We start from the raw sequence: 16,444 nt of genomic DNA, 5'->3' as shown, positions 1-16,444 counted from the left end.
AGCTGTTTGGCATTCTTGTATTCATCTTTCGTGTTTGTATATTCTGTATATATTATATACATATTTATGATATGTTGCACTGGCTTCTTTTGATGCAATGACTCAACCACCATTTACTGGAACAGGGTCTGTAAACAATGATCTGTGTTGTTTTAATATCAGTGCTAGAGTGAAACACAGACACCTCTACCCTCCATTTGAGTATTGCTTTTTCACTTCTGTCAAAAATATTAAAGTGCATTTTGATTGCATAACATTTTATATGTACATATTTGAGCAGTTTTTTCATTGTAATAGCATTCTGTATATTTTCTCAAATTAATTTCACATTGAAAAGAAAGTCTTGATTTGGCCACTCTTTTTCAAATGATATATTTACAATTCCCAACCTTTAATTATATTTCAGATGCAGTTGCATCAGAATAAGACTTTGTTTCTGTCCTTCACAATGTTTGACAAAACGATCCACATAATTGTTGTGTGTGTCTTGTCAATTGAGGACTATAGAAGCATCTTGGACTATTTAATAGCACTGTGAAATTAAGTTAATGTAAATCAATATATCAAAAGTGCTTGGATTATTTGTAATTCATTCCATGCTGTGTATATCATAGTCACGGTTTTAGTCCAGCATATATTGCATTTGAAAAGCTTTTTTATAAATTGAGATTCCTATGACAAATACAAGATTAAGTTTGACATAAAAGTAGAGAAGTAATTCTTTTTATCTGAAGAATAAGTAGTGTCATGGTATCATGCTTTCTAGTAATATGAAAAAACTTGCATTTGAAGCAGAAAGGCTAGAAGTAGACATTTCCAAATGAAGCGTATCAGTTGTGCTGGGATTTGTCTTGGCACAGCTGATCTGCTTCAGTGGGAGAAAAGCACCTCTCCCGTTGTGCCAGCTGCTGATCTTGGGCGACAAAGGACAATGTATTCCCCACTTCCAGAGACACACTCCTGGCAATCTCAGCCTTGGAACCAGACTGGAGTGTTGAACTTGCTCCAGTATGATTTGAAGGCTGAGACTGCCAATCAGCTGATTGGCAGCCCTAGCCCCAGGACTGCACCAGCATGTCCTGGCTTTCTCCACTAACAGAGACCCATTTCTGGTATTTCTGGGGTGCATCTCTAGAAGTAGGTAAAGTTGGGACTTCCTACTTACAGAGACGTGTGCCTGGCAAACTTCAGGGTAAGTCTGTGGAAGTAGAAAACCCTGACTTTCCCTGCTTCCAGAAACATACCTTGGCGATTGCTACAGGTGCATCTTTGGAAGTTGAGGGGAAAGATTAGCAGGTGCCTCTGGGGCTTGAAGGGCCTGATCCTGTGCAGGAATTCCTGGGGTGTGTAGAACCAGAGCCTTCAAACTCCAGAAGCACTTGCCTATGGCAGCAGAAGAGTGCAGGCAGCTCCAGCTGTGCACACTCTCTTGACATAAAGCCAATAGATATCCACCACAACAAGACAGCACAATTTATTACTACCTTTTCCTACAGCCACATTGTGGTGTAACAAAAGTTTTGGACGTCTGTTTGTTGACACTCGAGTAGAGCCAGGGAGGTGATCCTCCCCCTCTATGCGACGCTGGTCAGGCCGCAGCTGGAGTATTGTGTCCAGTTCTGTGCGCCCCATTTCAGGAGGGATGTGGACAACATGGAGAGGGTCCAGAGGAGGGCCACCCGCATGATCCGGGGACAACAGGGCAGACCCTACAGTGAGAGACTGCGGGACCTGAACCTATTCAGCCTCCACAAGAGAAGGCTGAGGGGGGACCTGGTGACCGTCTATAAACTCACTAGGGGGAACCAGAAGGGTTTGGGGGAGACGCTGTTTCCCCTAGCCCCCGCTGGCATAACAAGGAGTAATGGGCACAAGTTGATGGAGAGGAGGTACAGATTGGACATCCGAAAAAATTACTTCACAGTTAGGGCGGCTAGGAGCTGGAACCAACTTCCAAGGGAGGTGGTGCTGGCCCCTACCCTGGGGGTCTTTAAGAAGAGGCTGGATGCCTACCTGGCTGGACTCATTTGAGTCCCGTTTTTGTTTTTAGGGTTTTTTGTTGTTCTCCCGCCCTGGCGGGGGGTCGGGCTAGAAGATCTATTAGGTCCCTTCCGACCCTAAAACTATGAAACTATGACACTTTGTGTTACCAGAAGTGACAAAAGGTGAGGCTTGCCCAAAGAATGAATTGGGGAAGATTTTGAAAGAAGGGTGTGTTATGTTTACAAATCAATTGTAAAGGAAAGTTAGTTTTGTTAAATGGAGGGAAAAGAAGTTAAGGAAGCCAGAGAAGAAAAGGTTATAGTAGCTTACAGTAAAATTATTTATAATATTTGGGATTGTTTATATCATAAATTTATGAATGTTAAAGGCTATCAACCTCTTTGGTGATTATGAGAAGGCAGCAGTGTAATTAGAATAAGATTTAAAAAAATACAAATGAGAATAAAGTTGTTAATTTCCTTTATAAGTCAGTGATAAGTGTCTACATGCCTTTGAAAGTCTTCCCCAAGAGGTCAAGGAATGGCTTAGGAGCAAAATCCATACTACAATAATGCAGTCACAAAACCAGTTATAATATGTTAATTTTGTTGTTCTAAGCCTTTAAATTGATAGTGAAATCTGTAGTTGACCTCTCCATACACTTTCCATTATAAGACTTTGTGGGTGTGTCTAAACAAGATGCTTTACTGCACATTAGACTAATCCAATACGCAGTAAAGTATTACCATGTACACATGCTCTGGACTTACTGCACATTAAATTAGTCTAATGCACCATTTTCTAGTACCCCACATACAGGTACTAGATAAATGGTGCATTAGATAATGTGCAATAGGCACATGTGTAAATGCTGACCAGGAGTAGTTTTGCTCCCGGTCAGCCAAGGCAGTAGGGGGCCACTGCTGCCTGGCTAAGCCCCAGTGCAGGGACAATGGGACAAGCCCCTGTGCCCCCTGACAGCCCCTTGGCTGGCACCCGGGGGAGCCTGATGCTCCCCTTGGCTGCTACAGAGAGGCAGAGCAGGGCAGGAACAGCCCTGGGCCAGGCTGCTCTTGCTGGGTACATATCTGCACCCAACATGGCACACCTGTAGACGTGTTCTCAGCCACATCTAACTGCACGTTATTTTTACTGTGCATTAATTGTACATGTAGATGCACCTGTTTTCAGTTGCTTATAATTTTGTCATACTTAAAGTACTTGGGCTGAAATTTTCCATGTTGAGTCAAGCAGAATTCTTTTTTGGAAAGTTTTATCTAAAACAGTTTAGTTATTCCTGAGAATTAGAGAAAATACTGGATGAGGCAGGAGTGGGGAAAGCATTAGTACTAACTGAACTAGTACTAACACAGTTGTGCCTGGGGAACTAAATTCTGTCCCTGCCTCTGCCATAGAGTTCATCTGGACAGCTGGAGAAATCACTTAAACCACAGGTTTTTTTCCAAAATTAATTGTGTACATCTTATTTTCTGGGTGCCTGACCTGGGGCTTTAGGGGTGCCTGTACACATACTCCTTCTTGTTCTAATTAGAATGCATTGGAGCAGACTTGATTAATTGAGTCTGTTCTGCATTCTAACTAGAACAGTTCAGCTTTGCTGCAGTGTCATGTGTATTAAGCCTCTAAATTGTTTTAAATGGTCGCAGGATGCTTTATCTCAACTTTGTTGAACAAGTTTTAGATAAAGCATCCCGTGGCTATTTTTAAATGCATGGGGGCTGAATACATGTGACGCTGTGGTGTTTTAATTAGAGTGAGTGCCTGAGAACTGCTTTAATTAAAATTCTTCCTCTCTCCCACCTCTGAGTTCATGTTATAGGCAGCTTAAGGTTTTCTTTGTAGAAGTACTGTACACTTATCCCTGCAACAGAGCTCAATGGGAGCTCTGTTCAGATTATGTAAAGTGCTACACAATGCTAAATATTCTAAGCATCTCAGGTGGGGCACTAAAATTAGTTGGTTATTTAGACCACTAGTTTTCATCCTATGGTCCACAGAACCCTGAATATATTCAGACTGTCTAAGGGGTCTGTGAAAGATGACTATGATCAATCAGAAATATATGTTACCCACACTTACAATTCAAAGGGATCTATACCTCCATTCAGAATTTTTTAGGGGTCCACAAATGAAAAAAGTTTGAAGGCCACTGGTTTAGACTTTAATCATTTACTCTTTCATTTCAGCATACCTCATGGGAGCAATGAACCTCACAGGAGTTTAGAAATTGTGGATGCATCTACATGTGCATTAACACACTTTAGTTAATGTGCATAAAATCTAGTACCTCCATTGTGAGGTACTAGGAGAATGTGCATTAGCCTGTTTTAGTGCACATTAATTAAAGAGCATGGGGAACTTGTACATGTGCTTCAAGGGTGGGGGTTGGCTCTTTAATTAGAGTAGCTCCAAGAGCCACTCTAATTAAAGCACCATGGCATTTTGAGTATTAGCTTCCCTGTGCTTAAAAATGGCAATGGGGGTGCTTGAACTAAAACTTTTTCAATGAGCTTTAGTTCAAGCACCCCTGCCACAATTTTGAACCATGGGGATACTGATACCTGAGTCGCAGAGGCTGGCCTAGAGCATGGTAATTACCACACTCTACCAGATTTGATTAATTTAGTCTTCTCTGATGCACTGTAATTATAGTGCATTGGAGCAGCCTCTGCACTTATGTACAAGCACCCATGGTTTTTAACCAATTCTTTATGCACATTAGCCTATATTAATGCCTATTAACTAAAGAGTATGGTTTTTAATAACATTTTAATGTGCATTAAAATAGGTCACTGTGCATTAAAGTGCACATGTAGATGCACCCAGAAAGTTCATAAGGGACAAAGATAAGTACACTGTAGAAAAGTTTGTGCAAAAATCAACAATCCTATATTTCAGGAGAGGATTTGGATGGTGTACAGCTAATTATACATGAATACATATTGCCCTTAGAGAATAAAAAAATGTTTAATAGCTGTCAATCAAATGAGTGCCATCTCTCCAGTGTGCAGAATGACTCAAAGTTCCTGCATCATAATGGAAATGCATACGAGTCTAACTTAAAGTTACATGAACAACTTTAACTTCATCATTTCTAATTCTGGGTTATGAGCTTGATTTTTTTTTTCAACCTCAGCAATTTTTTTACTGTATTTTTGGGGTGTCAGATATGTTACAGTTTGATCATAACTGTCTTAGTGCTAGTTTAATAATGTTGCCATCCTATTATTGTTAGAAAAAGTTAAATATGTGTAGTAAGAAAATTAATTTCAAATACAAAAACATGTTTTTTTTCAAAATAATTAATCACAGATATTGATAACAGTTCCTCAACAGAAGTTTTCTTGTATTTATATGCAAAATGCATAAGGGATTAAAAAGTCATACAAGCTAGATAAGTTTGTAAAATAATAAGACACACATATTTTTGTAATTATATACTTCTGAAAGTCAGAGTGAATTGTTGACAAGGAATTTTGAATATCTCCTTCTTTATATTCATGCATCCGTACTAACCAGGGGTATAAATGAGAAGAGAACTTGTCCCTAAGTAAAGGCAGAATGGCCTTTACTTACTTTGGTTTAATTCTGTTGAATTAGTATAGTGCATTAGAAATTAATTTGTACCTTCAGTCTTTTTTTGCTGCTTATAATTCCTGGATTGTCAAACTGAGTATTAGTTATAGTTGTAATAAATATGGTATTTATTGATGTATGAAGCTTTATATATATATATATATATATAAGATCAGATAAGATAAGATAAACTTTCAGGTCAGAAATTTGAAGTGTTAGTTCTAATTTAAGGGCCTATCTTAATTCAGATTCCAGTAAGTAATTCAGAAAATTATGAATGCAGTTCCCACAGGAAGCAAAAGCACACCATAAGTACAGATGTTAGATTTCTATCTGAGTCTGTAATCACTCACTCCAAAAAGGAATTTCCTCTAATCCATAAACTGTATTACTTGTTTTTATATAATATATAGCATATAATTCTGTATCATAATGGAAATGCACAAGAGGCTAAATTCTATATTTAAAAAATATATATGTTATGTAAATTTATGTGCTGCTATTACAGACCTGCTTTTAACCCTTCAGTATAGATTTATTAAACAGTATTCCTAACTTGTTGCAGTTTAGGTAATACATAAGCATTCAGCTCAAACCCACAGACAGCCATCCATTTCCCTGTTCATTTCCACATTATCATTCAAATATATTTGCTTTCATAGCATTTCAAATGAAAAAGTAAATGGACTTCACACTAACAAGAAAGATTTCAGAGGATTTGCATATACATTTTATCAAAGATATGATACATTTATAAATATTACATTTAGCCTCATAGCACCTCTGTGAGAAGTTATTTGTCTCATTTTGCAGAACTGAAAAGTATAGAACAACCAGCGTTTAAAAAATACATAATGATATTGGGTTCCTCTTGGTTTTTGGGAGCCCTCATGAAGTAAAAGTTGTCCCAAGTTGAATATCCAAAATTGAAGCACTTCAAATCATTGCTCATTGAAATTTTTGCTTTTAATGATGTTTCCAAGGTCTCATAGAAAGTTCGTAAGAGCGGTAGTAGTAAAACACTGGTCTTTTGACTCTAAGTCAGTGGTTAACAACCAAGGTGTCGTGAAATCCTTTAAAGGGTACTGTGGGATGCTGCACAATATAAGCACTGTTAGGTGTACAAGCACTCTGCATATGATTCACAAGATAAACCCAGTGATTTCAAATAGGAATCCACAATGTCAAAAACGTTCTGACCTGTTGTGGTCTTTTTTTGCAACAGAAGAATTGATTTATTATTTTTCTGTTGTAAAAAAATGAATGCAAGCTAAGAGCTGTTGTTTTCTGAAGAGTGCCTTGAGTCTCAGAAGGTTGAGAACCATTGCTTTAAGGTCTTCATTTAACTCCTAATCTCACAGATTTGGTAGGCAATAGGCAGTTAAACAGAGCTTCTTGTAATGTAAGAATTTTGTTTTGAGTATCTAAATGATTTCTAGTGGGCCCTGTATTCTATACAGAACTTTAGTTTTCCTCTGAACTTCCTGAATTTGCATGCCTGTATAGTCCTCAGGAATGCTAACATGTGCTGTTAGAAGTATTGCGTCACTGTACTCTTATCACATCACCAGATGTTTGTTTTTATGGTTGGTCATTGCCTGCACAGCTTGCCATACCCTAACAATGGTTTCACTGTTTCACATTGATCATCATGAAATGCATGAAATGTGTCTGGAATATTGTGCGTCTCACTGAAGTGCATTGCTTTAATTTGATAAGTGGAAGTTTGAACACTGACACAGACTTTGCTTTTTTTTTTTTTCCCACTGAAACCTTTTCCCTATTATGTTTACAAATATTTTGACCAAAACTACACAACTCAGATTTTTCCTCAACCTTCAGTAAAATGTCTGCATGTATAAGCTAGAGGTTGGAAATATCCCCGTGGGATATTTCCAAATGGCTTTCCATTTTTAGTTGGAGGTATATTTATGTATTCTTAACATTGAGATACATTTTGTATAACTGACCTTTTTTATTTATTTATTTATTTATTTATTTATTTTTTAAATCAAAATAGTTTTCAAGTAAAAACAGTAGAATGTGACTCTGGTGCCATGAGTGTAACTTTTTTAATGTTACAACTCCCCAATCAGATTAAGTCTTTTATATATAATTTTTTGTGGCAAGGAAGGATTTTGAGAGAGCACAACTGTCCACGTCTTTACGTCTCTTATCCTAATAACAGATGGCTATATGGTTGAAATTCTTTTCCCAAAGCCCTGCCTCTCTACTTTTTTGCTAAGCAATTTTCCTTCTGGAAACAGGGGGAAAATGCATTGATTTTTTCTGGATACTGCAGCATGAATGAAACTATAAAAGTCTTTAAGCCAGATCATTAGCTCATGTAAACGATCATGTTCCCATTAAGGCCAATGGCACAGTGAAAATTTATATCAAGTGAGGATCTGTCCTTCTTTGTATATCTTGTTTTAGGAGATATCTAGCTCTCCTACCTTAGGACTTTTAGCCATTGGCTTTTTTTTTTGTTTTGTTTTTTACCTGTTTGAGTCAGATCAGTCTGCTAATTCCTTAAGTATTCCAGCATGTCCAAGACAGAAGCTTCTTGTCTGCTGGTTCATGTGAAAATAATTTGTTTATGTTTCAAGAACCAGATTCTGTTTCTGGGCATGGATCCATGGGAAACTTGTCCATATCTAGTTATGCCTAAAGTTATCTACAAGAGCAGGCTTCCATTATAGCAGGTATTTCTTGAGAAAAGGAAACAGTGCGCCTATAACTTTTATTGTCTGATGCTGTATAATCAAATAGATTGCCACTATCCAACATGCCTCTTTGCACAATTTTGGTATATTTTTCCTTATATATTTCACCTGACCTCTCTGGGAGGAGTTATCTCTGAGTTTTGCAAAGCACAGACTATGGAACATAGTGGAACTTCTACCTAAGAGATTCATAACATGCTACAGCTGCTTCCAAAGCTTAAATTTTCAAAACTTTGGGATGTTTCTTCTGGTCTTGCCCTGGACTCAGGCTTGACAACTTGTCTAGATGCATCTTATTAGGGAGCAAGTATTAAAAGTAAGTATATTTCTTTTAAGGACTGGATAAATTCATTGAATACCCTGCACTCCATTTGAAAGCAACATGAGTTTTGTATGCGTAAGGAATTCGTGACCAAATTTGCAGAAGATTTTTATTTCAGTTATACATTTTTAATATTTGCTGCTTTAACTAAATGGAGAAAAATGATATCCTGTGGAACACTACCTTTTTAATTTATAAAAAGTGATACAGAATTTCTTTGATGTGTCATTAGGTTTCATTGTTCTGTAGGAATGCTCCATTCATTTTATATGGTTATGAACAATTTGTATCTCATTGAATAGTATAGGCATTTTTATTTGGTGGTATTTTCAATGGAGCCTGAAGAAATTTTTAACTGGAGTGCCTAAACCCCTTAGGTACTTTGAAAACATCAGCCTTGGGTCTTAATTCTGTAATAATTCAGTCAAAACTGGTTTGAAAGCCAGAGGATAATTTGCCTGAGGAGGGGTTCAGGGTTAAGAAGTTGATAATGGCCACTAATAAACTTATCACCAAGATCCTTAAAATACCCTTCTTATAAATACTTCTTTCATTTCTATTTTGCTTTTACAGTCCTTCACAAGCAGCCAAGAGAAGTATGTCTTTGTTTGTTGGAACTTGGAAGGATTGCATCCAGGTAGGCAAAAATATTTAAAGAATTAAGAAATATTTACATTTTCAACAGGACCAACTATTGAGAGACCTACTAAATTCAGCATATCTTCATGCTAACTTTTATATTGGCCAAGTTCAAGGCAAACGCCAATTAAGGGTTACACAAAGCAACTTGTGGGCAATTGTTCAAATAATATAATCTAACCTGCATTACTATGATGATGAAATTTGTCTGCTGTATTCATATTATAAGGGGAAATATGGGGGAACAGAGATGAAAAATTTAAGGTTGAATTCTTTTTTTCTTATAATATTCAATTCTATTCCTTTTTTTAAAGCAATTGAGACAATTTTTTTCTGTAAATTTTCTGTTACTCCAGGGTCTAAACCTGATTCTTTTGTATCTTTTGGACTGATTTCAGTTGTAATAGATTTGGCTTTCAGATATCTTGATCTGGCTTCATTGGAGGATTATTGTAAGGAACTATTCAGTGTGAAAAGGATTTTGCAAGCTGGCCCAACATTATTATAATTCAACAAAGAATTACTTTTTATTATTTTTTTAAAGAAAAAGTTTGCTTTGAAGCCTAAACCAAACCAGAAATGTTTTGGAGCCTGAAACTGCTCAGACAAGTAACAAACGCAGTGAAAATGACAAGAATTGCAATTTCAGTCAGCAGCTGCAAGACATTCTCCATTTCTCTGGCTCTCTGGTATACCTGCCAATGCACTATTTGGATGTGGAAACCCTGCAGCTTTCAGGGTCCACTGTCTGCAGGAGGCTGGCCAGCCTCATCTACCCTAGGCGTGGAGACCATACAACCCCACAGTAGACTTTCCAGGAATACAGGCAGGGTTGGTTTCAATGAAAGTTCATTGAATCCAAGATGTTTAAAACAAAACACTTGGAGCTCAAAACATTTCAGCATTGGAAAATCTCCCATCATCTCTATAAGAGAACAAATACAGAATTTTGTCTACAACATATGATTTTTCCACATTGCATTGTATATTTTGGATTCTCCCATTTGAACTGTTTTCCAGTACTCCACAAATGCAAAAATAAATGCTAAGCCATATTGTGCTATCCCTTATTAAGCACTGCTCCCCTTGCCTTAAAAAGAAACGCAACAGTTTGATTAATCTATTTATCATTCCATGGTCAATGGGAATTTAATGAAACAAAAAAAGCCAAGATATGGCCCATAATTCATCCCTGATTTAAACTAGCTTGGGAGTAGAATAACATGTAATTGCTCCTCCTTTTGAATTGTTGCTGTTCCCAACCCCCCGTTTCCAAAAATATTCGACCCCAGTTTGGGACCTGCATATTCTCTGTAGTCTACTAAATTTCAGAACAGAAAACACTGGGAAGGAAAAAAAATCAGTATTATGTAATTTAAATTACAGGTATGTAATAGCAGTGTTGCTTTAACTATTCTAAAATCTAGCTACGGGGGAAATAAGCATGATTAGAACAGGATCTGTATTTAGTATGGTCGTGAGATTTAACATAGAAAAAGTATGTTAATAAAACTATCACTTCTACGATACTGCTTTAAATTACCCATAAGAAAAAAAAACCCTGATAAGTAGGCATTGGCTTTGCTTGTTTTAAAACCTGTTTAATCAAAATATCAATCCAACTATACTGACACTCTTTGGGGCCTACTTCTCAAAAGAGGAATTCAAAGCTATGTTACTAAAAAGGAGTCTCAACAGATTCCTAAGCAGCTAGAGAAGAAAGAGGCACCCAACATAAGTATATTCCTCCTTCAAAACAGAGAATTATCAATTCACCATTATGATCCTCCCGTGAATGTCTCAAAACACAATTTTCTCAGACTACTGCTAGTGTGTAGAAATCAATAAAACTCCCATTCAAGTAAATGAGAATTAAGTTCATGGTCGCCGTATTACTCTGAAGTCAAGTAGGAGACAGGGTACATTTGTGTGTGTGTGTGTGTGTGTGTGTGTACATACAATTTGTTCTCTCTCTCTGATTAGCCTATAAGGTCTAAACCTACCCTGCCTTCTAGATGGATCATGCCCAAGATATTTGACACACAACACAGGTGGTTTAGGTAAAGAAAAAATAACTTATGCTGGCCTAGCAAACTTGAACTCTTTCTATAACAAAACCTTTTAAGGTTCTGAAATGACTGGAGACTTTTTCTGGCTATGAAAGGAAGAGAGGAAACAAACAAACAAAAATATCTGCTGCCATTTAAAGAGGCTTATGTAATTATTGAAGTCAACAGAGTTACTCCAGCATTGCAGCAGTGAATTTATCCCTGACATTTTCTCAAGATAGTGTCAAATTACCCTCCAAAAATTTCTCAAGATAGTGTCATATTTTGTAGATCAGGGGTCTGAAGTAAATTTTGGTTCACTGAAGCTTATGCTCTCTTTCTAAATAATCTTATTAATCAGTCTGTAAAGGTACATATTTACTTTGCTTTCTTTCTTTTCACTAACATGGATGCATCTCTATTGACTTCAGTGGAATTTTGGTAGTTTATACTGGTATTCCATTGGGGAGAAACAAATGGTTGTCAGTATTCAACAGCCCTGAAAAACTCCCTGACTTCTGATTGTGTAGGAAACAGAATTCTGACCTTCAGTTATATTATGCAGTTTCAGTACATGCAATGGGCTAAACTGCATACAGACTAATTTCATGTGAGTGAATTGAAGCCTTTGGGAAAGACAGATGAATTTCACAGGGGATGAAACTGAGTAGTGCAACCAATAACAGTCTCTTTCCAATCAATAGGACTGTGCAGATCCAATTTTCTAAGTGTAAAGTAAGAGTGGCTCCAGTGAAATCATTGGTATTTCACTGATGCAAAAATGATGCAACAAAAGCAGGATCTGTCTCCATATGTATAAAGATCCTAAAGAAAGTTTACATTCTAGAAAATAAATTATATGCAAATATATGTGTATATACAATATCTACTATTTTTCTGGTGATATAACACACCGCAGCTAAGCTGTTTGCTCAGCAAAAAGAATTGAAATTCCTCTTACGTGGCTATAAAACCCTTTTTTCCCTTTGGTAAATCAGCCCCCAGATGTCTTTTGTTCAGAAATTATAGTCTATTGAGCAGTTTCAATAACTTTCTGTTATTGTACTTAATTTTTCCTTGGGAAAAATAGGAAATAGTGCTCTTAGAAATCTATCAGGGATCACCTTACAGTCTCTCTTTGTGCTTATGGAGAAGCCAGGCCAGAAAGGAGGAGAGAAGGAAATTCCCAACATAGCTCTCAGAACAGGCCTTGCAGCTCCTTTGAATGACAAAACTCTCCGAGATAAAGAGGAAGATTTCTTGTGTCAGTTTAAACCTCCAATGACTTTGTTAGATTCTGGTGCACAGTGTGGAGTCCTTTTGGTTTAAATTTAATTTCATCTGATGAATGGAAGGAAGTTGGAATATAATTATTATGCATAATGTCCTTACGGTCTGTTGTAACAATCAAAATCTGAGGTGGATTAGATTATGAAAAGCTGCAGAAGCAAAGAAGCAGCATTCCTTAGAAGAGTGGGAAAGGTTTATTTGATGAGTAAGGCTGCATGCAGGTGTAGGGTTAGGGCCCAGTGGGAATGTAATGATTTACAGCCTGTCGGCATCTGCAGACAGACAGGAAGTAAATGGATTGTATATAAGTGTTCTCTCCAATGTTGGCTGACTTTTCATTAGGCAGACTGCACCAGTTTGCAGCCAATACAAGCACAGATTTGGTTCATAGTTTTCTGTATATTAATTCACTGTGCAGTAGTGTGAGTAAATTGTGATTTATAAAGAAAAAATACAGGAGCCAATACATGTAGAGATGCTTTTTCCAGATATGACTTTTTAGCTCTATGATTATGTTAATTTCCTATCATTTCCTTATTTTTGGTTCAGCATTTAAGTGGCCAAGTCTTCCTTTGGTATTAATCAGCACAGTTTTAAATCTGACCCTGGGTTTGAAATTGTACAATAAACTATATATTTTATTTCAGGAAATAGTATATGTAAAAACTTGTGGTTAGTATGATGGGCTTAAGCTTTAAAAAATTAGTATTTAAATAAAGATATTTGTTTTGCTTTTGTTGTTTAGTGTTCACATAGAGAAAAAAATGGGGATGTTATGCTATGATTAGGACAATAAAATGGGCATCAGGACTCCAGGATTCTATTCTCAGCATTCCTGGTGACATTTGTCAGGTGACTTATAGCTAAACTGTCAAAAGAGTCAATGAATTTCAATGCCTCACCTGTGGAGTGCCCAGCTGGAGATGCTTGCTGGCCTCAATTTCCGTATCTGTTTATCCATCTTTAAACAAGCTATAATACCTGTCATGCTTGTGTGCAGGCTTAATAAATTCACCTTTGTTAATCAGTCTTCTCTCAGATTAAATTTAAAGCTACTATTGAGCAACTTAAGTTGTCGTGATTCTTTCAGAAGCTCCAAGGGGAAAAGGTAAATACAATCCAGAGCAATCCTGTTAAATATGTCCATGTAGTATTACATTTTTGCAAAGTGTTGATGACAAGCTATTCATACACCAAATAAAAGAGCATGTGTGTATAGATAGTTCAGTAACAAACAGAACACTGAATTATAATTACATTTATTTTAAATGTGATTGAGTTAATTGGTGTCACATTAATTTCCCTGTACATACTGTATATACTCAAATACAGGATGACCCTGAATATAAGATGACTTCCAAAAGATTCTACATATGGAAAATTTATTAAATTGTTATTATTTTCCAAGTCTAGAATCTAATTATCAGAGTGTTGCCTTGATTTCATCCCCTTCCCATTGCTACAGCAGGGAAACTTGTGGACAAGGGAGAGGGGTCCAGAGACCTCTTGCCCTCTGTACCCCCAAATTTTTCCTACTGAAGTCTTCCTGCCTCCCCTTTCTGTGAGACTTTGCTCAGGCTCTGTTCTTTCCCCAACCACAACATGGAAATGAGCTACATGTACAGAGAGGGGATGGGACAGAGAGGAGGACAGAAACTGTGGAGGGAAGCAGGAGACTGCAGTGAGTCTGACTCTTGCCCCAACCCTGACTGCTGCAAATTTGAGCGCAGATATTCTATAAATCACTTTATACCTACTTATACATGGTACAAATTATGCAAAATATTAATCGAGAGCCAAAAGGCTCATGACTTATCCTATAGTTCACTGGGATGTATCAACAGTATTTCAAGGTATAGTGATCCCACAGCCAAGCACTGCTTAGTTATGTGTGTACTCCAGATACCCTGACAAAGGATTTATGGGTTAATTAGCTCCCTCACTTGTGACTAGAACCGGGTCTTGGGACCCTCCAAAAATGTATATGCAGATGAGGGGCAGGGTTGCCTGATCTGTCTCCACCCCATAGAGGGTGGGAGTGACATTAATCAATGACCTAGAAGATGGTATGGAATACACCATCAGCTAGTTTGCAGATGATGCTAAGCTGGGGGGAGTAATAGATATGATGGAGGGTTGGGCTAGGATTCAGAGAGACCTAGAGAAACTGGAGGATAGGGCCAAAAGAAATCTCCTCAGATTTAATAAGGACAAGTGCAGGGTCCTGCACTGAGGATGGAACAATCCCATTCACCGGTAAAGGCTGGGGACCAACTGGCTAAGCAACAGCTCTTCAGAAAAGGACGTAGGGGTTATACTGAATAATAGGCTGAAAATGAGCCAACAGTATGCCTTTGTGAAGAAGGTTAACAGCATACTGTTCTGCACTGGTCAGCCCACATCTGGAGTACTGTATCCAGTTTTGACCACATCTGGAGTACTGTATCCAGTTTTGACCGCTACAGAAAGGATGTGGCAAATTGGAGAGAGTCCAGCAGAGGGCAACAAAAGTGGTAGCGAGCTGGGGCACATGACTTATAAGGAGCAGATGAGGAAACTGGACTCATTTAGTTTGGAGAAGAGAAGACTGAGAGGGGACTTAATAACAGTCTTCAACTTCCTAAAGGGTCGTTCCAAGGAGGATGGAGCTGGACTGTTTTATGTGGTGGCAGATAACAAAACAAGAAGCAGTGGTCTCAAGCTGCAACAAGGGAAGTTTAGGTTAGATATTAGGAAAAACTTAATCACACTTAGGGTTGTAAAGCACCGGAGCAGGTTATCCAGAGAGGTTGTAGAGTCTTAATCCTTGGAGGTTAAGACCCAGCTAGACAGAGCCTTGACTGGGATGGTGTAGCTGGGGTTGGTCCTGGTTTGAGCATGGGGTTGGACTAGATGACCTCATGAGGTCCTTTCCAACCCTCATTATCTATAATTCTGTGATTCTATAATCACGTGTGACAGGCTGAGAGATGGGACGACAGAGCCTCCCAACTAGACAGAAGTTTGGTGGTGTTTGCCAGACATTTAAGGCTTATGAATAAATGGGAATCATTGAAAATCAGAAAGAAAGATGCTGCTCAGCTGTGGGAGTGAAGAGGAAGTTGAAATGCATTTGAGGCAGTGGCTCACCTTGACTTGGAAAAAGGGTTGGTGCTGAGAGGGAACTGAGAAAAACGAGCAATATATTTTATTTAGATGGGCTGCACTAACCTATCTTTTGGTACCAGGGGAGGGTGTCAGAGCTTTTTCTGGCCTCTCCAGGTACCTGCCTGGTATTGCAGTATCTCCATGCCTGGTGCTTATTTCCTCCTGGGTGAGCAACGGTAACAAATGCATGCACACATATATACATGGATTCCCATCAGCATCTCAGCCTTTTTGGCTAAGATCAAATGTCGCCCTGCTGGCCGACATCCTGAGGGGCCGTGACTACTACGTGACGGTCGACGTGCTCATCGTGGGAATGCTCGGAGCCTGGGACCCCAGCAATGAGAGCATCCTGTGTGCCTGCCGCATCTCCTGACGCTATGCCAAGCTGATGTGCTGCCTCATGGTGTCCGACACCATCTGTTGGTCCCACGACATCTATGTGGAACACATCACAGGCCACCGCCAGTACTCTGACCCCACCAGAAGAACCACCGCCAGACTGGACCCAGAGGGGATCACCTGAACTCCCGCCCTGCCTCAGATGGACCTTCACTTCGAGAGTATTCTTCAACAACCAACAACCCTGCTCCACCCGAAGAGGACCCCCGCGATGAGACTCTATATGGACTGAGACACTTTTTCTTTGAAACACTTCTTCCACCATTGTGGACCATTGTAACGGGTTTGTA

At 38.4% G+C, this 16,444-nt stretch overlaps 1 protein-coding gene across 4 annotated transcripts in view; it reads left to right on the top strand.

The window, feature by feature from the left end:
- The window catches only part of GAS2 (growth arrest specific 2), a 163,241-nt gene that overhangs the window by 77,818 nt on the left and 68,979 nt on the right, over positions 1 to 16,444 (top strand). For all 4 annotated transcript variants that reach the window (XM_025200390.1, XM_025200389.1, XM_006020707.3 and 1 more), the window contains exon 5: positions 9,202 to 9,265. In XM_025200390.1, the coding sequence (XP_025056175.1) occupies positions 9,202 to 9,265 (64 nt within the window). The remainder of the gene's footprint in view (positions 1 to 9,201; positions 9,266 to 16,444) is intronic.

The sequence above is a fragment of the Alligator sinensis genome, unplaced genomic scaffold, assembly GCF_000455745.1.
Source record: "Alligator sinensis unplaced genomic scaffold, ASM45574v1 scaffold165_2, whole genome shotgun sequence".
Classification (NCBI taxonomy): Eukaryota; Metazoa; Chordata; order Crocodylia; family Alligatoridae; genus Alligator; species Alligator sinensis.
Note: the sequence above shows the minus strand (reverse complement) of the source record. Positions and strands in the feature narration are given on the sequence as shown.